A 24,775-nucleotide genomic window follows, 5' to 3' on the forward strand; every position below is an offset into this window, starting at 1 on the left:
TTTCAGACACTGTTGGCAGTGGTAATGTGTTGGCATGAAGTTGTTTCCAACTGACCTAAACACTTGCATTCTTCAAAACTCACGACATTTCAACAGTTGTTGTCGCCTTCATTGTTGTGCTTTTTTTTCTCTCTCTGTTCGTCTTCTTCTGTGGTTAGGTTTTTCCCTGGTTGCATGTCAGCTATTCTGCTCAGCACCGCCCCCCGCGATTTCCAGTGTTATTGATATGTTTACTGCGCCAGTCAATGGATAGCTAAGCGCCGCGAAAATGCACCAATTTATGTGCGTAACTGGTGCAGGAGACGGACAAAACTGTTTGTCGAAGTATCTTCTGAGCATAAATGAGCTTCTATGCTTATAGCATGCATATAACATGTATAATTTTTATTTAATTTAATTGTTTTAATCTTGGGATGAATCACACTGCCTGGCCAAAGAAAAGTGGCCACCTACATTTAACTAAGCTAACAGGTAGAAGCCTCCTATTGGATAATTACTGCATGGGGGATGAACTTCCAGCTGTATCAAGTTATTTATCCCCAGAAAGAGAAAACATGACTCCCTAATTTCTGTCTCTAAACTGAATGCAGGTATAAAATATTAAAAGTAATAAACATCCAGCCTGCTGCTGCTGTGAGGAAACAATATCATGGGGATCCATCCACACTAGGAGCCAGTCCACCCATGTCCACAGAGGCCGTCGCCATAGCAACCACCCAGATCTGGGCAGGCTGGGGTCTACATCACAGCTGTAAGGATGCAGTGCAGGACCCCAGCCACCCAGACAAGGGCAATCACTGCAGCAACAACCCCAAGCGCAGAGGATGCCCATGAGGAAAACACTGGAGTTAGTTCAGTTTTATTGTCAATTCTGCAGCATGTAAAGGACAAACAGAGAACTGAAATTACACTTCTCTCAGACTTTGGTGCATAAAATACAAGAATATAAGCCCCCAAAAAAAAAAACAATACTATCATTAAGTAAATAAAACAGGATAATAAATAGACAAGGCAGATTACAGTCAGTGCAGTATATCTGACAAAAATTGGTGACTTGTGATGTTTTTAAGATGGTAAAATCCTGAGAGGCCCACCAGACCTCTGAGTCTTTTTAATAGAATCTGGTGATCTGCTGCATTGAATGCAACACTAAGATCCAGTAGAACCAGAACTGAAAGTTTCTGCGAGTCTAAGTTAAATCTAAAGTGATTAACAATCTTTAAAAGGGCGGTACTGTGGTTTGTCCTAAAACCAGATTGATTTTTTTTCTAAATTATTGGGTTTATTAAAAGACTCACGCAATTAAAAAAAAAGCTTAAAACCATTAAGTTAGATAAAGGTTGGTAATTATCAAGAATGTTTGGATGTAAATGACTTTTCTTCAGAAGCTGCCTCACCACCGCCATTTTACAGGTGGCGGGGAAAATGTCACATGCAGCGTCTGATGCAGGCATGGAGGACTTGTTAAAATCTGCGTTTATTAAAATATCGATGGTTTTTGGAATTTTGGGTTGTTTTTTTATCTGTGATGAGGTTTGAGAAGTGGGTTAGGGTGTTAGGGTTAGGATTTTGTGTGTTCTGGCCTGTTTAAGTGCATTATTGTAGATTTTGAGTTGTTCACGTAAAATTTCATGATTGACTGTTAGTTTAGTTTTTCTCCATTGCCTCTCTGCTCTCCTGCATTTTCTTTTAAGTTTTCTAATTTCCTCATTTCTCTACGGTGTTCTGGATGTTCTTTTTAAAGCTTTAGTTTTTAATGGAGCTGCTAAGTCAATTACTGATTTTAGTCTATTTAAAAATGATCTACAATAAAATCACATGATGGAGGTAAAATCTGAGCAGGAGTTTGGTTTAACATAATAAAATGTGCAGCCACTTCAAAAGTAATATATTGTTTCCTCCCAGTTCTCACCAGGGCCTCCTGTTGGATAAAAGTGGTGATGTTAAACCACAGTGGTCTGACACAGCCAGGTCAGCAACAGAGGACACACAAGTGGACAGGCCATAGGTTAGGACCAGGTCCAGGGACCATAGATGGTATATAAAAGATGGGCGGAGCCTCCGTGACATCACCTGTAGGTTTCTGAGGAGCTGAATTGAAGCTCATTGCTGGTTCCCACCACTGGCATCTTGGCAGCGTCACGCGTGTTGTCATTCCCCGAAAATCCAAAATGGGCAAAGAGGTGGAGCTGAGAGGGGGACTGTGAACATGGGGGTGGATGATTGACACCCATCAAACTTCGAGCTGCCTGTTGCTAAGAGCTAATCGAGCTAACCCAGAGCTAACAGTAGCTAACAATAGCTAACCAGCTAACAGAGGTAGGCGGGCTAAAGCTAAGGTGCGCTGTTAGCCTGCTAAAAACCACGGTTGTGCTGCATTCTCCCTTCTTGCTGCATATATTGGATACCTGTCAATCAAAAGGACACACCCATAATCATGCTGAATTTCAAGATTAAATAACATCCAAATAGATGTGTTAGAAAAAATCCCCCCCCCCCCCCCCCCCCCCCCCCCCCACCCCCCCGCCCCACAGTTGTTATGAAGGTAAACTTGACCTATTAATACTAAAATGGACTTTTGTACCAGGCTTGAAACATGTTTATTTCTGTTGTGAAGTTGGTCTTTTAACATGGGATTCTTTGGGGATTGACTTTGTTTAGGAACCGGACCTTATCAGATTAGGGGTGAACTGCAGTATTTTGCACTTCCACATAAGCTTCACATTTTACCGGCCGAAGTTGCCGCTTGCCAGGGACACACCAGTGGACAGACCATAGGTTAGGACCAGGTCCAAGGTGTGTCCTCTGTTGTGAGTTGGCTGTGTTACATGCTGTTTAAAATCCATACTGTCAAAAAGGTTAAAAAAAACTCACTGGTGTAGGAATCACTGCTAATATCGATATGTAGGTTAAAATCACCAGTTATTACAATCTTATTGTATTTAATGTGTATGGCTGATAAAAACTCAGAAAACTCTTTAAGAAACAGGAAGGAGGGTTTTGTGGTCTACAAACTGTAATGGATAAAATAGATGGGTTGTTAAAAACAAATGATGCTCAAATGAAGAAGAGTTTTTTTAATGAAGTTATTTGTGCTGATATTGATTGTTGAGCAATTGAAGCTGTTTCCTCCCCTGACAGAAAAATAAAATATAAACTCCCGGAAACATAACAGTGATGCACAGCGGTTAAAAGAACTAGGAGTGGACCACAGCGCCTTCCCTGAACAAATACCAGTTACCATCACAGTGACAGACATCCAGCAAACAACCTTAGGTATGACGAACTAGTCAGCACATGCCTGGACATGATCCACACCTACTGGTTAAGGACGCTAACTTCACTCCATGAGTGCCTGGTGACACAACTGAACCAACTGCGGCGGAATGGGACCCACTCTGAATGGCTGACCAAGGGACAGACAGTCCTGATACTGAAAGATCCCCAGAAGGGAAGAGTCCCATCCAGCTATCGGCTAATAACCTGTCTATCCACAACATGGAAGCACCTGTCGGGCATCATAGCGGCTAAGATAAGTGGGCACATGCATCAATACAGGACAGAGACAGGCTGGGTAAAGATTCCAGAGGAGCCAAACACCAGCTGCTGGTTGATAGAACTGTCACCCGAGACTGCAAAACCAGACAGACCAACCTGTGCACTGCCTGGATTGATTACCAGAAAGCCTCTGACTTAATGCCACATTCATGGATCCTGGAATGCCTGAAGCTGTACAAGATTAACAACACTAAGATCCTTCATTGCAAACTCAATGAGGCTGTGGCAGACCACCCTGGAGGCCAACTTCGAGCCAATTGCACAAGTCTCCATCAAATGTGGTATACCAAGGAGATGCCCTGTCCCCGCTGATGTTCTGCGTAGGCCTGAACCCCCTCAGCCAATTAATTAACAAGACTGGCTATGGTTACCGACTCAGGAACAGGGCCACTATCAATCCCCTCCTCTACATGGATGACATCTAACTGTACGCTAATAGAGAGCAAGACATTGACTCTCTGAACCACACCTCCAGGATCTACAGCAGGGAATCGGAATGTCATTCGGACTGGAAAAATGTGGCTGAATGGTAACAAAGAGAGGGAAGGTAGTCCATACAGAGGGTATTGCACTTCCAGAGGGCAGAATAGCAGATGTTGAGGAGAGCTACAAGTACCTTGGCATACTACAAGCAAATGGCAACTACGAAGAAGCCACAAGGAAAGCTGCCATAGCCACATATCTGCAACGAGTAAGGCAAGTGATGAGAAGTCAGCTCAATGGCAAAAACAAGATCAGAGTAGTGATCAGATACCCTGCTGGGATAATAAGCTGGCCAAAGGAGGAAGTTCAGACCACAGATGTTAAAACATTGAAGCTATTCCCCATGCATGGAGGGTTCCACGCCAAATCCACTGTCCAGAGGCTTTACACTAAGCACAAAGAGGGAGGCCGAGGACTAGAGAGCATCAGGCCCACTATCCAAGATGAAACAAGCTCCATGAATACATCAGGAAGATGTCCCCAAGGGATGAATCACTTCATGGGAAGACAAGCCCCTGCATGGGATGTACCACCGACAGATAGCTGAAGTGGTGGATATGAACAAGTCCTACCAATGGCTAGAGAGGGCTGGACTGAAGGACATCACTGAGGCGCTAATCATGGCAGCACAGGAGCAAACCTTGAGTACCAGGGCAATGGAGGCCCAGATCTACCACACCAGGCAGGACCCCCGATCTACCACACCTGGCAGGACCCCAGTTGCAGGCTGTGCAGAGAGGCCCCTGACGTTTTTTTTACTTCCGGGCACTGTACAAGTGGCAGCCTACTACAGCAGGTCCTGCTCACCGTTGAGCTTTCCTCTAGTTTCTTATTTTTTTTTACTTACTCTGTAACTTAGCCTACACTATGGACACCAAACTCGTTTAGTTTGTGCTGGTCCTTCTGCTGGTTTCTACACTCTTCACAACAGTGTCTGGGGATCTCACGCGTAGCCATGGCTCCATGTTTACACTAGAGATTAGCTGTTAGCTCTTTGTAACATAAAGGCGCTACTACTTGGAGAGAGACCCGACATTCCCCGTGAGCTAAGGAGAAGGAGACAGGGATGTCTTGTGGGAGTTGAGCGCCGCACTAGGAAGAGACGTTATAGACCATTTCTCCCATCATTATCATGGGGAATGTAAGATTTCTCCCTAATAAGATGGACGAGTTAGCAGCGCTGACCAGGCACCAGAGGGATTACTGAGAGTGTAGCATCATGCTGTTTACAGAGACATGGCTAACTTTGCCAACACCGAACACTAACATTGGACGGCTTCCAGATCATATGGGCAGACAGGACAAAGGAGAGTGGTAAGCGGAAGGGTGGAGGTCTGGCAGTATTTGTTAATGATAGCTGGTGTAACTCTGGACACATCACTATTAAAGAACAACTCTGCAGTAAAGACATTGAGCTGTTAGCCGTTAGCCTGAGGCCTGTTTACCTGCCAAAGGAATTCTCGCATGTCATTGCGATAGCAACATATGTTCCCCCCCTCTGCTAACACTGATGCAGCCCATGATGCCATGATGTTTAATGTCTCACCATGAACTATAAAATATTGGATTCATTGCAGCTGCAGCAGAACAATGTCAGCGGAGTTTGGAGGGGCCTTAAAACCATCTCTGGCCTCAAGGAACCCAACTCCCAGCCTGCAGGGCTAAAGGCCTCAATGGGCTAAAGGCCTCAATCTATTCTTCAATAGATTTGATCAGCCATCTGCTCCTCCCCCTGTCTAGGCCTCCCTGCTGCACCCCCATCGACTTCCTGTCCAGCACTCCACCCCTCCTCCTACAACCTCCTGCACCCAGCCCCCTGCCCCAACCTGTCCCTCACAACAAACCAGGTGAGGAAAGAGCTTAGGAGGATCAAGGCAAGAAAGGCTGCAGGCCCAGATGGAATCAGCTTAAGGCTTCTCAAGACCTGTGCAGACCAGCTGTATGGGATAGTATGTCACATGTTCAACCAGAGCCTGAAACTGGGGAGAGTTCCACAACTGTGGAAACCATCCTGCGTGGTACCGATTCTAAAGACCCCGAACCCAAAGGAACATCTACTGGCCTGATAAAGACTCTGGAGAGGCTGGTTCTTGTCCATCTCTGGCCTCTAGTGAGCCCATCAATGGCCTATCAGCCTGGTATTGGGGTGGATGATGTGGTTATCTACCTCCTACAGAGATCCCTTTCTCACCGTGGAAAAGGCTGGGAGCACTGTGAGAATCTTGTTTTTTTATTACTCCAGTGCCTTCAGCACCATACAGCCCACACTTCTGAGAGACAAGTTGGAAGTCACAGGGGTGGACCTCTATCTCCCAACATGGATCCTGGACTACCTCACCAACCGACCAAAGTATGTGAACACGCTCCTCTGGCACCGGTGAACATCCAGGGAATGGACATCGAGAGGGTGACATCTTACAGGTACCTGGGTGTTCACCTGTACAACAAACTGGACTGGACAGACAGCACTAATGCCCTGTACAAGAAAGGACAGAGTAGGCTGGATCTGCCAAGGAGAATCTGGTCTTTTGGAGTGCAGGGGACACTGCTGAGATCTTTCTTTGACACTATGGTAGCATCAGCCATCTAATATGGTGTGGTGTTCTGGGGCTGCAGGATCTTGACTGCTGACAGGAAGAGACCGAACAAACTGGTTAAGAAGGCCAGCTCTGTCCTGGGATGTCCCCTCGATCCGGTGGTGGTGGTGGCGGAGTAGGGAAGGATGGCTAAGCTTTCATCTCTGATGGAGGAAACGTCCCACCCCATGCAGGACTGTTTAACAACATTGAGCAGCTCCTTCAGCGACAGGCTGCTTCACCCGCGGTGTGTGAAGGAGAGATACCGCAGGTCCTTCCTTCCTGCTGCTGTCAGACAATGTCAGACAGACAATCTGCACTGCTCCCAGTAGCCACACAGCCACAACGGAAAACTAATAACGCACACAGACGTGCAATATCAATACTGTTCAACAATGTAAATTCATTTTGTATATATGCTTTTTATATAGACTTTTATATAGTTTTTGTTCTGTACAGTTTATAGTTCTTATCTCTGTAATGCTATTTTTTTGCACTGGTTTTACACCATCACCTTTGCTGCTGTAGCACAAAAATTTCCCCACTGAGGGACAAATAAAGAATTATCTCATCTTATCTCTTAAACAGTTCAGCACCTCACAGCAGGGTGGAAGATACTGGCAGGCAAAGAATACATGGAACGCCATAACCAAGTAGCCGGCATAGTGTGCAGAATATGGACTGGAGACCCCTAGGTCACAATGGGAGACATCTCCCATGGTGGTGGGGAATGAGACGGCTAAGATCCTGTAGGACTTCCAGATACAGACCAACAACATGGTGGTGGCCAACCAACCGGACATTGTAATCATGGATGAGCAGCAAAGGGAAAGCCGTAGTGATGGATGTAGCCATCCCCAACGATGGAAATATCAGGATAAAGGAACACGAGAACCTGGAGAAATACCAAGGACTCAAGAAAGAGCTGGAGAAAACCTGGAAGGTGAAGGCAACAGTAGTACCGGTTGTCATCGGAGCACTGGGGGCTGTGTCCCCCACACTGGAGAAGTGGCTTCAACAGATACCTGGAGAACCATCAGACATCTCCATTCAGAAGAGAGCAGTCCTAGGAATAGCTAAGATACTGTGTAGGACCCTCAAGCTCCCAGGACTCTGGTAGAGGACCCGAGCTGGAGATGAACATACAAAAAACACATGCACATGCAGAAGCTGACATTCACTATGTGACACTTAAAGTATTCCTTACTCCATGAAGTCGGACAGAGCTCTAAGATCCCACTCATCCCAATCTAACTTTTAGGTTGCTCCTGTTTTGGAAAGGAAAAGTAAGGGTCCCACTTCAGGTTAAACCACTCCACTCTATTCAGCAGCCTGTATGAAAGGCATTCTAGTGTATCCAGTTTCACTTGTTGATTATACCAAAGAGTAACCGGGGCTCTCTGCTGGGAAATAATTAGTTTACGCCCCAGCATCAATGCAGTCTGTACCCATGCAGCAGTATTGGGTGGGAGATGCTTGAGGGGTGATGAATCTCCAAGAATAAATAATCTTGGCAAGAAGGGAAAATCTTGTTGTGTAAATCATTTGACAAATTCATGAATCTCAGTCCAAAAGTCTTGGATTGTAGGACAGCTCCAAATCCTATAGGTCACATAGTGCCTATCCCAATCTGACACTTGCAGCACTCAGCAGTCTGTATGAGGTTCGCCCTCTATAATCTTTGTGGTTACCAATAAATTCTGTGTAGTAAATTAAATTGAGTCTTGTTCTCTGTTCCTTTAGCTTTTTTTAGAGTTGTCATCACCTGGTCTTTTCGTGTATCGACTGTCCTCTTAGTGTCTTTAAATACTTTTTGAAAACTTATTACACAAAAAAAGTCAAACGTAGAGCTTGTTCTGACCCTTTGCTCATATCACAACTTTGTCTTGCGAGAGTTCATGCAAGCTTTTGAGTAATTTAAATAATGTTAATGAGGTATGCACTGATTGGCTGCAGGGAGGCCAGAGTCAGAAGGGGGCTGCCCCAGTGCATACATAACGTGTCCGACTAAAAAAAAAACATCAACAGCTTAGTGATGGCGAGCGAACCTGACCAAGCAGCAGCTTACGGAATTCAGCCATTTATGTCAGAACCAGACTCCAAGTCTGAGAGTGAAGATACTGAGATGGTGGAAGCACCTTTACAACAAAACGTTTGCAAAAATTTATGTGGCAGAGCACTTCACCCCATTTATAAAAACGAAAACACTGGGCTCATTTGTACATTGCAGGGGGTTAAACTTTAAGGCTCATCCCTTAGCAGTAGCGTTAGCATTAGCTGTGTCAGCTTAACTCACATCTCAGACACAGTAAAGCATGACTTTATATCAGTAGCGACATTTACCGACTGCGTTGATAGTGAGCAGAGTTGGAATTACCCCTCTTTCCAACTTCAGGGTTGATGCCACCTTCGCCTGAAATTGTCCCAAATTAAAAATTTAGGCACAGATAGAGCGCGGCAGGCAGAGATGCAGGTACATTACCTTAATGAATTTAATCCATTTGTCCCTGGTAGTTTGGTCAGGGAGACTAAAAACATTTTGATATTGGTTTTAGCAACTGACAACTGAGCAGCTAACAGGGGAGTGTGGTTTTGACATCTTCACACAACTTGTTGCTATGGCGACTGCAGCAGACTGAGCAGGTGACTTTAGGCATAGAAGATAAGCTGGCTTATTTAAATAGCCTCTTGGGATGACAAAATCCCAGGAGCAAGTTAAAATCATGCTTTTGTGTGTTTGTTAACACTTCGGTCCAACTCCAATACACATGTTTTAACCAGAAAAAGTGCAATTTCCTGGTGATGTATTCTGTAAGATCATAGTCCGTTCCTGATCCATAAAGATTATACTAAGGTCACTTTCTTAGGCTGATCGTAGGGTCGGGAGCCCCTTATCTCTCCCTTTTAAGAACATTAAATAATATTTAGAGACTGACAAAGGCAATGGCTTGGTGGAGGGCTGAGCTGTTTTATATAATTGTAAATAAATTTAGGCTTTTAGAGTTATTTCTTCTGAAAAGTTAAACATAATCAGCTCATAACACTGTCTTATATGTCCGTTTGTGTCCATGATTAGATCACCATGTGGGATCTGGCCAATGGGAAACTTCTTAGGACCATCACCGATGCCCATCCTCCAGGGACAGCTATACTACACGTTAAGGTGAGTCATCATCCCAGCAGGCGAGAGTCCTGACCTGTGGTCTTTTGTAGTTGGTCTCTGTTCACATTACCTGTCTCTCTGATGGTTACAAAGGTCCTGATGGAGGACGCACTGATTAAAGTGGAAAAATACAACATGCTCTTTTCTGATAAAAGCAAGTGGCCGACAACAATAATCAAAGAGTTAAATCGACTAATGAGCCAGAACACACCCATGTACAAGCTTTCTGGTTTTAAACCAAATGACAACATCTACAGTGTTTCAGAATCTACTATCGTGCAGCTTTTAGATGCAACCCCTCCCCAACACACCTGTTCTAATGAACGGCTTGTTACCAGGCATCTGCATAGCTAAATGACATGTGGATGAGTGGATTGAGCCATTTGATTCAGGTGTATTGGGGAAGGGTTGCATCTAAAAGCTGCACCAAAGTAGATCTCGAGGACTGGACTCGGGCACCCCTGCACTAAAGTGTGGACGCTGCCATGACTGGACCTGCAGCCGATGGACTGACCCAGGAGGACAGAAGACAAAGGAAGACATGTTTTAACATGTAGAGCATTTTATTGTATTTTATTCCCATCTGCTGGTCTGTGTTGAAGTTTGAGGCTGTAGCCAGACAAAATGTTGTAGAGCTTTGTGTGATTTTCTTCTTTGTGTGATTTTCTTCTCTGTCCTTGTGCGTCTGCAGTTCACAGACGACCCGACTCTGGCGGTGTGTAACGACAGCGGAGGATCGGTCTTTGAGCTGGCCTTCAGGTAAAATCCTCCATGAACAACAACATCTCCTTAAAGATGACAAGAGTCTCAGTTTGGAGGTTTTATGTGCCAGACATGAAGAAATAATCACCAGGGGGCTCGTATACGAAGGATTGCTCAGCTTTCATACTCACGTTTCATGTTATACCACTCTATTACGTCTACTCTATACAGTGTATATTGATCTGATATTGTAGTTGTAATTTATGTAGGCATATGTTACAATGTATATAGTACACACCTCTATATAAAAGTGTGTTTTATTACTCCCTACTTATTTTATTTCTTTACTTATTTTACTACTTTTTACTCATCCTAATACTTCCACTAGAGCAGGGTTTTTCAATTTGGTCCTACAAGGGCCACATTCCAGCAGGTTTTCCATGTATCCCTGCCTCAACACACCTGAGTCAAATTAGGTGGCTCTAACAGCCAATCAGGTTCTACACAATGACTCATTAATTTGACTCAGGTGTGTTGGTGCAGGGATACATGGAAAACCTGCTGGATTGCGGCCCTCGTAGGACCGAATTGAGTAGCCCTGGACTAGAGTAATGGGCTTGACACTCGGGAGGCGACCAACGACAGCGACAGGCGAAACTCATCGCAGCCTTCGTGAAACCGAACACTCGGGACGCAACAAATGGCAGCGACGGCAGCAGTGTCGTGCATCAAGCTCTAAGATCGCTTTTCTCCAAGAAATTTGATCGGTTATGATATTGGTGGGGATTTTGACATTTTCAAACCAGTCCCTGACGTGACAGTTACAGTTAGACTAGAGTAAGACTAGAGTTAGGTTAGTTAGGCTAGAGTTAGACCAGTTAGACTAGAGTGAGTTTATTTAGACTAGAGTTAGACTAGAGTGAGGTTAGTTAGACTAAAGTTAGTCTAGAGTAAGGTTAGTTAGACTAGAGTGAGGTTAGTTAGGCTAGAGTTAGACTAGAGTTAGACCAGAGTGAGTTTGTTTAGACAAGAGTTAGACTAGAGTGAGGTTAGTTAGGCTAGAGTTAGACTAGAGTTAGACCAGAGTGAGTTTATTTAGACTAGAGTTAGACTAGAGTGAGGTTAGTTAGGCTAGAGTTAGACTAGAGTTAGACCAGAGTGAGTTTATTTAGACTAGAGTTAGACTAGAGTTAGACTAGAGTGAGGTTAATTAAACTAGAGTAAGGTTAGTTAGACTGTCCACGCCGCTGCCGTCAGACCGTGGCGGCTCACAGTGAGCCGGACCAGCAGCCGGTAATTAAACCTTCAGATGATATTTGCTCATTTTTCTTCTGTTGAAGATGCTGCATCTCTAAACAAGGAACTGCGAGGTGGTGTCCAGGGTTTATGATTTATTAAAACAAATGGGTCTAAATAAAGAAAGAAATGGTCCAACATGAAAAGAAGCAGTGCTGCACATTCTGGAGGAGGGTGGAGAAGCAGCTGAAAGGTGGTGGTGGAATTTCAGCTCCTGTCTCCCCCTCTATTTGACGGTAATTTAAAGTCTTTCCAGGTATTATTTACTATTTATTTGGAAAGCTTCATCAGCTGCTTCTTTCATATTTTATTTAAAAATAATAGTTTAGTAAATTTAATTTAAAAAACTTTAATAAATAAGGTCCTGCAGCTTTATTCATTAAGACATTTAACATGTAGGAGTGAAACTGGTTTTGGGGAGAATTTTCCTCTGCTGCATCACCTCAGAGTTCTTCATCTTTATAGTGAAGATGGTCTTGTTTCTTCCAGGAGGGTGATGGGGATGCGGTCATGTGACTCTCGGTGTCTCTTCAGCGGCTCCAAAGGGGAGGTGTGTTGTATTGAACCTTTACGAGCTCCTCCAGAGTTCAGAGATCATCCCATCACACACTTCTCTTTGCTGGCTATGGCCTCTCTTACCAAGGTACACAAACACTCTGTAGTCACCTGGTTTTTATTTTAAGTATGTATTTCATTCTTAGCTAAAACAAAACAATCAATACAGCATAAGTTTTGAACACATGAATGTAAAGAAGCAGAAAGAAGAAAATCTTATGTAATATGTCCTCCCACATAAATTATTAAATCAATAATAACTCAGATTTATTAAACTAATAAAATTTAACCAAAAGCAGCTGCAGGCCAACGTACTGCAGATTTCTAACAGATACGTACCACAGGTATGCACAGAGAGCTGGAACTAATATAAAGAAGTAGACTTGTGTTACTGGGGAGAGCCAGAGCTGAAGCACATGAAGTTTAACTGCAGAGAACATGCTCTTAGCTTAGCTTAGCTTAGCCTAGCTTAGCCTAGCTAAGCTTGTCTTACTCTCTTCACTGTGCCAACATTAATCAGGATTTTTCTTTTCTTTAACCAGATTCTGGTCATTGGACTGAAGCCCACTCTCAATGTCTGGATGACTTTTTCCTACACCAAGGTTTGTTTTCTCCCACGAACCATCCAGATGATGAGGAGAGGTCTGTGTTAGCTTCATGTTGGTGTATATCACTAAATACGCACATTTAAAACTGCCAGCAACAAAACCATTAGTAAAATACAACCATGATGCTCAAAAAGTTGGGATAATCTAGAAAAAAAAGAAAAGAAAAACAACTGAATGTAGTCATTTACAAATCTCATAAATTCATGTTGTATTCCAGTAAAAGATAAACAAACACTAATGCAGCCTCATACCATCAGAGACAAGCTTTTCACCTGTCCACTGATAACAAGCTGGATGCTCCCTCTAATCTTTAGTCTGCAGGACAGAACCTAGTTCACATCTTCATCCAGGCTTCCACTTTGCCTCAGACCATTTTAAATGAGCTTTAGTCTAGAGAAGACAGCGCTGGTTCTGGATCCTGTTCACATCTAGCTTCTTCTTTACTTGTGATGCCTGCAGCAGCACTGCATTTCCTAGCTGATGAAGGATGAATCGGAGAATATCAGAATTCAGAGAACAGGAGAATATGTTCAATCTCAGATTGATCTCCAGGACTCATCTCGTGCTGCACCCTTAAAAAATCCACCAGCTGAAAAAGAAATGCATGATTAAGTGGCTTGGAAAACTCTCTGTCTCACACACACACACACGTAGGGAGTTGGGAGGCGTGGAGCCATGCGGGGTGGAACGGAGGAGACCATTCACTGGTCTCCTTGGATGCACCCCGTGGCTGCTCGCCTCTCAGTTTTAATTGCACCGAGACACACAAACAAACACCTGGGGGGCATGGCATGCGGTGCATGGCGGGCGGCTCACGGCTCATTGCAGTCACTGCCCCTCAATTTTAATTGCACACAACACACACTACATAAACAGTCAGGAGCGGGGAGGGAGAGGGTATTGGGGACCTCTTACACCCCTGCTCCTCCTGTGTGTGGCTGGGGGCGGGCAGGGGGGGGGGGGTTGCCCCGGGGCCGTTTCCCGGGGTGGCTGCGCTGGTGGGCTGCTGGCTCTATGGGGGTTGGGGCTCGCTGTCCGCTGGTCCGCCTGGGGTGTCCCCCACGGGGCATGGTGGGAGGGTTGTGTGTGGCGTGATTGTGTGGTGGTGAGTGATTGTGGGTGCGGCAAGGGGGAGGGTGTGAGTGTGGGGTTATATGGGGTGCAGGTTGAAGTAGATGGGGAGTGGGGGGAGGGGGCCGATAGCACCCTGGTTCCCGGGGTGTGCGGCTGGAACATCGGGGTGTGTGCTGGCCTACGCCGGGTGGCTGTCTGGGGGGGCCTGGTCCTCCTAGGTATGTTGCGGGCCCTCTGCCTTTGGGGGGTGGGGCGGCCGCCTCTGGGCTCCTGGGGCCCTGGGCCCTTCGCTTGGGCTGCCCTGGGTGGGCCGGTCCCTGGCGGGGCCGGCGGCTGCTGATCTTGGCCCACTGGGGCCTGTGCCCCGGGACCGTGGGGGGCTCTTGCTGGGGCTCTCCTCTGCCGCCCTCCGGGTGGGGCTGGAGTCGTCTTTGTGGTGGGGTGGCATGGGTTGGTGCTCCGGGTCTGCTGCTGAGGGCCCGGCCCAGGCCCTGGTCTGCCTCTGGCCTCCGTGGAGGCGAGGTCGCATTTGCATGATCTCACTCACCACTCTTCATCACTGATCACTCCTTGTTTCTCATGCTCTGCATGCTGACACAGTCATTGAGTTGTCTAGTGGGTTTTTAATATTAAGCGATAATTATAAAAAAAAAAAAAAAAAAAAATTTGCATTTTTCTTTTGAGTTAGTATCTGGTCGCTGTTATGGCTTTTTGATTTGATTTGGTTATTATTTAAAAACTCTTAATGACTGGCAGCCCTCTGTTTTTTTTTTTTTTTTTTTTTTTTTTTTTTTTTTTTTTTTTTTTTTTGTGTGTGTGTGTGTGTTTCTGCTTTTGTAAAAGTTGTAGGAACGTTTCTGATGTGTTCATGTACAGGTGTAACAGTTTGTTGTCTGGTGATGGTGTGGATTGAAGGGTCGTTTTCCTTCTGTCTGTGATCTTTTTGTTTCCTTTCTTCTTTCCCTTTTGTTCTTTTTTGCTATTTTCCATCTTTTTCTGTCCCCTCTGGTCAGGTCCAGCAAGATTACATAGATTCCGTGATTCAAAGTAAATAAATAAATAAATTAATCACATTATCAAGAGGAGCCTTACCCATAGGCCTCCCCTTGGCAGAGCAAATTTGTTCAGCACGATATAGCAACCAGATTATCATTTTGCTTGCTATGATGCTGGACAGGACAAGTTAAAAAAAAAAAAAAAAAAAAAAAAAAAAGTGCCTTGGAAAGGAATCTGGTGAACACGTGAGACATGTCCACTCAGTCTACATAAACAACACCAATCTGGCCCTGCAGAAGACATGGGAGAGATTAAAAAACTGTTATGCCGCTCCTGAAATAATTGAGAGGTCGTTCTTTCATCCACTTGATAGCTTTCCCAGGATCTCAGCCAAAGACAGCACTAAATTATGTGAACTTGGAGAACTTCTCATGGAAATCCAAGGTGCCAAAAAGGATGGATTTTCAACCGGCCTGTTATACTTGGAAACATCTTATGGAACTGCACCAATCATGGACAAACTTCCATACAGACTTCAGAAAAAAATGGGTGTCTTCGTCTTCATGGTACACAGAAGAGAACAATGGTTGCCTACTTTTGAATATTTCTGCGACTTTGTCATGAAGCAAAGAAGAGAAATTACCCAAGCTTTATGTTTCATGGCATTATGACGACCACAAAACCTGACAAATGCTTTGCAAAGATTTTCAATGCCAACAAAACTATCACAGTCCATAAAACTGATGTTTCTATGACCAGTATAGATCCTAACAAGAACTGCACCCTCTTATAAACATTTAGAAAATTTAGAAGCAAATCTTTTGGTGACAGAAAGGCCTTCCTCAAAAAGAAAGGAATATGTTTCAAATGCTGCTCCTCACCATCACACCTTGCCAAAAACTGCAAACTCTCTGTGAAGTGCTCTGAATGTGGAAGTGCCAACCATAATGCAGTCGTGCACCCTGGCCCATCATCTCAAACTGTCAAGGCTCCACCACCACTGCAAGAGCATGGCCAAGAGAGAGAACAGTCTAACGTATAAGCTACACAGAGGTTTGTAGTCCAGGTCAGTGGGGCCGTTCATGCTCCAAGATCTGCCTTGCAAAAATTTTCCACAAAAGTAACAAAGACATCAAAGCGTATGTAATTCTCAACGACCAGAGCAACCGCCCTCTGGTTCGACCAGAATTCTTCGACCAGTTTTGTGTGGACAGTAAGCCATTGCCTTACAATCGCACAATCTGTTTGGGAACAGTAAAAACATACGGCAGCAAGCCGAAGGATTCTGGATCGAGTCACTGGATCGTAAAAGTCTCATTTCTCTTCCCCCTCTCCTTGAGTGCCAAGCTGTCCCAAACAATTGGGCTGAAATCCTAATACAGTTCTGCACCAACCCCATCTCCATTACATTTCTCAGTGTATTCCTGAACTGGACCCAGAGATAGAAATACTGCTGCTACATGGAAGAGACGTACTAGGGTACATAAAGTCAGAGAGCAGGTAAATGGACCACACAGTGCTCCCATTCCCCAGCCCCTGAATTTGGGTTGGACAGTGGTGAAGTCAGCCTAGGTAAGGCACATAAAGCTACAGTCAATACATTTAAGACCAACACATGGAACAGGGTCACCACTCAGTCTTCAAGCCCTACTCCAGCTCCACGTCTATCAAAGAAACAGAACAGGACTTCAGCAGGCCTTGCAAATCACCAGAGAAGATGCTGGGACGCAGTCTTTAATCAAACCAAGCATGACAATCAACTCGCTCTGTCAAAGAAAGAAATTCTCTTTCTAAAGATCAAGGACACAAGTGTCCAACAATTGGTTGCACTGCTCCCATTTAAAGAAACACACCAGTGTCTCCCAAACAACAAAGAATAGGCACTTAGGCGTTTCTCTTCTCTTCAGGAAACTTTGGAAAGGAGACCTGAGATGCAAGAACAGTATTTAACGTTTATGGGGAAAATCTTCACCAATGGCCATGCTGAGGTGGCACCACCATTGAGCAAAGGTGAAGAATGCTGGTACTTGTCATCTTTTGGCATATACCACCCACAAAAGCCAAATCAAATCATGGTGGTGTTTGATTCCAGCACCAAACACTGTGGCATATCCCTAAATGACGTCCTAAAGGACCTGAACCTCATAAGTCCCTTCATGGTGTCCTTCAGCATTTCTGGAAGGAAAGAGTTGCTATCCTTACAGACATTCAACAGATGTTTCACTGCTTTTTGGCCCATGAGAACCACTGCAACTTCCTCTGCTTTTTGTAGCACAAGGACAATAATTTTAGTGTCCCCGTCATTGAGTACTGGATGAAGGACCATGTCTTTGGTATACACCAGGGCTACTCAATTCGGTCCTACGAGGGCCGCAATCCAGCAGGTTTTCCATGTATCCCTGCACCAACACACCTGAGTCAAATTACGTGGCTCTAACAGCCAATCAGGTTCTACACCATGACTCATTAATTTGACTCATGGAAAACCTGCTGGATTGCGGCCCTCGTAGGACCGAATTGAGTAGCCCTGGTATACACCATCCCCTGCAGTGGCCATCTATGGGCTGCGGATGGCCATCAGAGAAAATGCTCAAGAGCATGTTGACAACACAGTCAAGTTCGTTGAAAAACACTTTTACATGATGGTTTAATGTCTTTGCCATCTGAAGCAGAGGCCATTGACCTGCTCCAACGAACACAGAATTCACTTGCAGAATTGAACCTTCAGTTAAACAAGTTTGTGTCAAATTCCAAGACAGTTACCGAAGCCTTCTCACCTGAAGATTGTGCCACTGTAACCAAAGATTTGGATTTAAGTGAAGAGACAGTACTCACACAAAGGAGTTTGGGAGATCAAAACGGATACATTCACCTACTCTGTATCAAACAAAAGCAAACCGTACACTAGATGTGAAGTTCTTTCTACTGTCAACAAGTGCCTTTAACCCCCTGGGCTTGCTGGTGCCTGTCACAATCCGGGGAAGAGCGCTTCTCAGGGAACTTACCTCTGATCTGTCTAACTGGGATACACCACTCCCAGATCCTTGCCTGCATCCCGCCTTTTACAAACATCTTGGTTCACTGGTCCTTCCTTCCTGTATCAAACATCAGTAGCAAAATAAAAAACCACCCAAAGGTTTGAGCTCATTGAACCTGAGAAAGATTCTGAGACCCGGCCACAAGTACAGACTTGTGTTACTTGCATTAAAGGTCCCATATTATACACTTTATTCCCAATCTGAGACCATTCATTAATATCTAAATGAAATATTTCCGCCATGGTATGGACAAATCGACCCTCAGTTTGAGTGCAGCGGCTTCTCTTCACCTCCCTCTTTTTAGCAGCTTCAGACATGTGCCGTTTATGGTGGGCGGAACCCTGGTGGAGCAGCTCAGCTGTTGGCTCCGCCCATCGCATCGCCCGTCATGAGGTGATTGACAGGTTAATATATTTTCAAGCTATCAGACTAATAAGGCCGAAACGATAAAATAACTGCCAGCTCTTACCTCTCCAGCTGTGTCACGGACAGTTGGTATTGAACCTGGCTTCAGCTTCAAACGGTTGGCGAAGCCTGCTTTCCATGCCCCCATGTTGTGGAAACAGTCCTCTTTGAAATGCTGGCCACAGACATGCAAAACCTTTGGAAGTTTTCCGGGTACATTTCCTCCAAAAATAAAATTAATCCACTCAGTCCTCGTGGGTTCAGTGGATGGAAGTAAAAAAACGTTTTCGTGTTCATTTATGCAGCCACAAACAGAACAGTGCTTCTGTCGCTTAGCCATGTCCGCTAACGAGGGTTGCCGAAGAGGGAAAAACACTGGGCGCTAGGTGATTTTTAGAGGGCGGGCTTTGAGAGCCGGTAGACGGGTCCATCGCTCTGTGGAGAGTGGTTATTGTCCCTTATGACGTCATAACGTACACGCTTTCAAACAAGCTCATTTGAGCGCTTACTTCCCTAGAGGTGGAGCAGGGGGGAGAGAGAGCGCCTGAAAGAGTTTCACACTTACGGGTCTCCTACACATGCGGGGGGACCAGTATGACTGTTCCAAAACCATTAAAAAGTGAATTTTGCATAATATGGGACCTTTAAAGAAACAATGCTTGGTGTTAATCGTTTCTGCCCCTTCTTCACTTTCACCTCCTTTGTCAGAGGGCTGGTTTTCCTCATCCATATGGCACGATCCCACAAGTGGTCAAACAAAGCAAATGCAAAGGTTGTCATAAATGTCAGCTACCTCGCACTGCTGATGAAATGGCTCAAGCAAGAGATGTTGTCTTGAAAGCAGTGCAGAAGGCAGCATTCGCAAGGGAGTTATCAGCACTGCAATCCAACAAAACCATGCCTAAAAACAGCTCCTAACTGAAAGTTTGCCAATTCTTGGAGGATGATTTCATATGCATTGGAGGGCAGTTAAAATATTCTGAACTAATTCCTGCAGAAAAGAACCCAATAATCCTGCCCAAGAACAGCCACATATCTCTGCTGCTCACACAATGTCACCATGAGCAGGTGAAACATCTTCAACGCCATCTAATGGAAGGAGCAATTATGGCAGCAGACCAGTGGATCCTCTGTGGTAAAACACTGGTTAACTAGGTTCTCCACGAATGCATAACCAGTTGTAAGCTGCGAAGGAAACCAGAAGAACAACACATGGCTAACCTACCTTCTGAACGCCTCAAGGCTTGTCCTTCTTTCACATGTGTGGGACTCTATGTCTTTGGGCCTTGGTCTGTTACAACTAGATGCATCAGAGGAGGGCAGGCAGAGAGTAAGTAGTGGCCATTATGTTCAGCTGTTTCAGTTCAAGAGCCATGCATGTCGAAGTGATTGGGTCGATGGACTCTTCCATTTGTGTAAATGCTCTTAGGCTCTTCTTTGCCTTCAGAGGTCCTGCAAAGCAACTCCAGTCCGACAGTGGCACCAACTTCACTGGAGCATTTAAGGAGCGTGGTACCTGAGTGAACAAGGATGCAGCTGGAAATGTATTCTGGGCCTAAACCGTTCTGGGATTTGTAAACGATCAGAAGGGTTTTAAAATCTATTCTGTGACTGACAGGAAACCAGTGTAAAGATTTCAAAACTGGTGTGATGTGTTCAGATCTCTTAGTCCTGCTTAAAACTCTAGCAGCAGCGTTTTATATGAGCTGCAGATATTTAAAGCTCATTTTAGGAAGTCCATTGCAGTAATCCAGCATACTGGAGATAAATGCATTGATGAGTTTCTCTTGGTCTTACTGGGAGACTAAACTTTTAATTCTGTTGATGTTTCTGAGCTGGTAAAAAGCTTCTATCAGCACTCCAAGGTTACGAACTTGGTTGGTGATTTTAAGAGCCCGAGTCTCCAGATGTTTTCCAATGCTGACCCTCTTCTCTTTGCTACCAAACAGAATAATCTCAGTTTTGTCTTTATTCAATTGTAGTAAATTCTCCCTCATCCAGGTGTTTATTTGCTCCAGACACTGACACAATAAGTCTATTGGGCTGCAGTCGTTTGGTGACAGACACACATAAAGTTGTGTATCATCTGTATAACTTTGATAATTAATGCTAAAGTTCTGTAATATTTGACCCAAAGGGAGCATATACAAGTTTAACAGAAGAGGTTCAAGGACTGACCCCTGGGGGACTCCACAAGTCATGGCCACTTCTTCAGATTCATAGCTGCCGATCGTAACAAAATAACTCCGGCATTCCAAAGCGGATCTGAACCAGTTAAGAACCGCTTTGAAAAGTCCAGCCGAGTTTTCCAGCCTGTGCAACAGAATTCTGGGATTTACAGTATCAAACGCAGCACTGAGATCCAGCAGAACCAGGACTGATACTTGACCAGAACTGATACTAGACCAGAATCAGTATTCAACCTAACGTCATTTAACGATTTGACCAGAGCTGTTTCAGGGCTGTGATGAGGTTGGAAGCTGGACTGAAATTTGAAAACTGAAAAAAAAGTCATTTAGCTGGTAAAATACAACTTTCTCAATAATTTGGGGTATAAAAGAGAGACGGTCTATAGTTATTCATTATAGAGGCGTCTAGAGTCCTTTTCTTTAGGAGGCTTAATAGCAGCTATCTTTAGTGACTTGGGAAAAATGCCTGATGCCAGCGAGCTGTTAACTATCAGTAGGAGATCACTTTCTACTGAGGTAAAAACTGTTTTTAAAAAGTCGGATGGTATCATGTCCAGAGTGCATGTTGTTGATTTCAAATGCCAAACTGTTTCTTGTAGGATTTTTAAATCAACCATTTCAAATTGCGACATAACATCAGAAATATTTCCGGGTTTTAGACACAGAATAGTTTTCTTGTTTGACTTTGTGGAATTAATATTTTGTTTAATTGTTTTAATTTTTTGGCTAAAAAGGTTGGTAAACTGGTTTTATTTGTCAGTGGAAAGGAGCTCTGGGCTGAACTTGAAGTTTTCCATCACAGCAAATGGACAGAATTGTGGACGTTCTTGTTAATCATTTCAGATAAATGCAGCTCTCTGGCCTTGCACAGCTCATTGTTTTAGTTACGCAGGCTTTGTTTGTACAGCTCATAGTGAATTTGAAGTTTATTTTTCAGCCATTTCCACTCAGTTTTTCTGCATTCTCTTGTTAGGCTGGTAATCACAGTGGTGTTTCTCCATTGTGGTTTCTGTTTGCTCAAGATGCTCTTAATTCTAATCTGTGCAACAGCATCCATTACATTTAAGACTTTCAGATTGAAATGATCCAGGAGTCCATCAGCTGACTTTACTGGTTGTTGGTAACATAGCTATGGCCTCCACAAACTTAGCACTTGTTCTTTCATTAATGTTCCTCTTCCTAACTGAGGAGCAGGTTAGTTGGACACTCTGAGTGATCAGTAAATCAAACAAAATACAAAAATGGTCAGACAAGGCCGAGTCAGCGACAGCAACAGAAGAAGTATCACCACCTTTCGAGATAAATAGGTCCAGAATGTGACCTTGAATGTAGGTCGGTTCTTTTTAATGTCAGCACATATATTAGTGTGAATTCGGGTTAATAATCATGCACAGCGAAATATATTGTTAAAGTACAGACTGAATGTACTTTGTAATAGTTTTGTTTCAGTTTTACCCAACATAATGGAGTTTGAAAGTAAATGGTGAACCTTACGACGACTCCGTCTTCGTTCAGCGCTGTTTAACTTGGTATTTAGTCAGAATTTCGACACACCACACGAGGACACTACAGAGCTTTAACCTGCATTTGTGGATTTCAGGGTGAACTGTGTTCACAGACAGTGGTTTCTGGAAGTCTTCCTGAGTCCATGCAGTGGTTTCCAGTAGAGAATCATGTCTGCTTTTAATGCAGAAGATCAGCATCCAGCCTTGTCCCATGCACACAGAGATTCCTGCTGATTCTGATGATATTCTACACCGTAGATGGTGCATCTTCAAAGTCTGAAGAACACTTTTCTGAAATTGTTCCACTGTTTTAGATCCAGTTTGTCTGAGATTGGCGAACCTCTGTCCATCTTTCCATCTGAGAGACTCTGCCTCTCTGAAATGCTCCCTTTATACCAGTCATGTTACTGACCTGTTGCCAGTTAACCTGATTAGTTGTCAAATGCTCCTCCAGGTTACTTTTCCTGCCTTTTGTTGCTCCTGTTCCAACTTTCTCCAGAGGTGTTGCTGCATCAGATTCACTATCAGCTCATATTTTCTATCACATGGTGAAATGTCTCAGTTTCATCCTCTGAGATGTTGGTTATCTGCTACTGGGGATAAAATATGACCTGTTGAGGTTATATTTTTATTTACATTTTACACAGACCTAACCTTTTGTGGAGTTGAGTTGTGTTTAGTGGACATAAATGAAGTGATATTATACTGTTCAGCCAAAGTCAGTGTTTCCAACATCTGGGCCCTCATTTATAAACCTGAGCATAGCAAAGCAGACTACAGGTGGCGTACGCAGGACAAAAAGGAAATGCAGTGCACAAAAACTTCAGATTTATCACAGCGTGTGTACACACGTCCCGTGCCTGTTTCTGTTTATAGATCAGAATCAACTCTAAAGTTGGTGCACGTGAGGGAGTGCCTTGCCCCGCCCACATGGTGGTGTATGTGTGTGTGTGTGTATATATTTATATATATGTGTGTGTGTATATATAGGTGCACAATACCCATAGATTTAATCTTTGAGCAACTGTTAAGTTGTTTTTAATTTTTATATGTTTTTTTTTGTTTTTTTTTTTTCTCAAATCATCAGCTGGCCTGACTTAAAATAATAGAAGCATTTTCAAGCAGGTTATTTTAACAGAGTACCTAAAATGTTACTTTTAACAGTAACACATTACATTTTGGTGGAATTAACTAACAAAGTAACTGAGTTACTTTTTGAATGAAGTAAGAAGTATGTGTAACTTTACTTTTTTTCAATAACTAGCACGACACTGGTCATAACATGCATAAGATGGATTGCTGCCGTCAGTCACTGTGCAGGTGACAGCATGTCTCAACATGTTGAAAACTGGTCTTCTGTTGTTCCCAAGAGACACTTTTTCTCCAGGACATCCACTTATTGAGCAAAGTTCGCCTCCATGCAGCGTGTAGTAAAATCAGAAAGATTCAGATCAGTGAGGAGGTTTTCAGGTTCAGCTCCAGGACTGCAGGGGTGCTGCATTCATCTCTGACATGATCTGTTTGGTCTTCTGTCCTCAGTCGGACCCGTCCAGTGTCCCTCAGCTGGCCTGGCAGTTTGTTCCTGTTCAGAAGACTGTCAATCCCATCCTGGCCTTCTGCAAAGGAGACATAATCCACTTCCTCCTGGTACCTGCTCACCTCTGTCTTCATTTACTCCTTTGATGTGTCTCAGTGTGTCCACGTCTCTGCAGAGAAACATTAAGGTGTCTTCAGGTAAAGTTTGTAACCTTTCTGCCTATTTTTCTCTCATCTGATTCGTCCAGGTGAAGAAGGAAGAGATGGGTACCATCCATGTCATCAAACAGAGACAGCTCCACCTCAGCTGTGACATCATTAGCCTGAATGTAAGTACCTGACTGGGTTTATTGGGCTGGTTCCGGCACCTCTACTTCACCGCACATCACCAGGCCTCTTTACCTGCCTCCTGTCTGAAATTACCCCACCCATAGATTAAATAAGGTCTGTCTTCACATCTACAAGGGCTGTGTGAAGAATCTGGGTCTCTACAGGAAGCTGACATGTCAGATTCCACATACATGTGATCCTGAGTTCACCTGGAACACGGAACAGACCACCTGTCTATCTCTTATAGACCACCTGTCTGTGTCTCTACAGTGGATCAACAGTCGTACCCTGGTTCTGGTGGACAGCCAGGAGAAGCTGCAGGTGGTGGACCGACCCACTCAGGAGGTTTTGGAGACTCTGGACCTGGAACAAGTCCAGCTGGTCTACAACAGCCGACATTTCAAATCTTTGGCCACTGGGGGGAATGTGTCCCAGGCCCTGGTGAGGGACAAGGGACGAGCTCCTAAATGGAAAATAGTGTTAACACAAAAAGATTAACTGACTCTAAAGATTATTGATTGTCATTATGTAGGAATGTTGACCCGATGATTTGTAGAGCTGCTGGGAGACGACGAGTCGGAGGGAAACAATGTTTTAATTTATTTGTTTATAGAGCATCAGGGGTGTTGACTGGACATATGTCTGTGTGCTGTAGGCTTTAGTAGGAGAAAAGGCCTGCTACCAGTCGGTGTCCAGCTACGCAGGACAGATCGTCTGTCTGGGCACCAAGGTAAAGTTGATAAAGTTTTCTACTTACGGTT

General features: G+C 44.2%; 1 protein-coding gene across 2 annotated transcripts in view; it reads left to right on the plus strand.

Moving 5' to 3' along the window:
• vps8 (VPS8 subunit of CORVET complex) overlaps positions 1-24,775 on the plus strand; it is a 67,784-nt gene that overhangs the window by 10,858 nt on the left and 32,151 nt on the right. For both annotated transcript variants that reach the window (XM_042010325.1, XM_042010326.1), the window contains 8 exons: positions 9,694-9,780; positions 10,472-10,539; positions 12,268-12,421; positions 12,876-12,935; positions 23,688-23,795; positions 23,933-24,013; positions 24,285-24,455; positions 24,670-24,744. In XM_042010325.1, coding sequence (XP_041866259.1) covers positions 9,694-9,780; positions 10,472-10,539; positions 12,268-12,421; positions 12,876-12,935; positions 23,688-23,795; positions 23,933-24,013; positions 24,285-24,455; positions 24,670-24,744 — 804 coding nt within the window. The remainder of the gene's footprint in view (positions 1-9,693; positions 9,781-10,471; positions 10,540-12,267; positions 12,422-12,875; positions 12,936-23,687; positions 23,796-23,932; positions 24,014-24,284; positions 24,456-24,669; positions 24,745-24,775) is intronic.

The sequence above is a fragment of the Melanotaenia boesemani genome, chromosome 16 (genome assembly GCF_017639745.1).
Source record: "Melanotaenia boesemani isolate fMelBoe1 chromosome 16, fMelBoe1.pri, whole genome shotgun sequence".
Lineage (NCBI taxonomy): Eukaryota > Metazoa > Chordata > Actinopteri > Atheriniformes > Melanotaeniidae > Melanotaenia > Melanotaenia boesemani.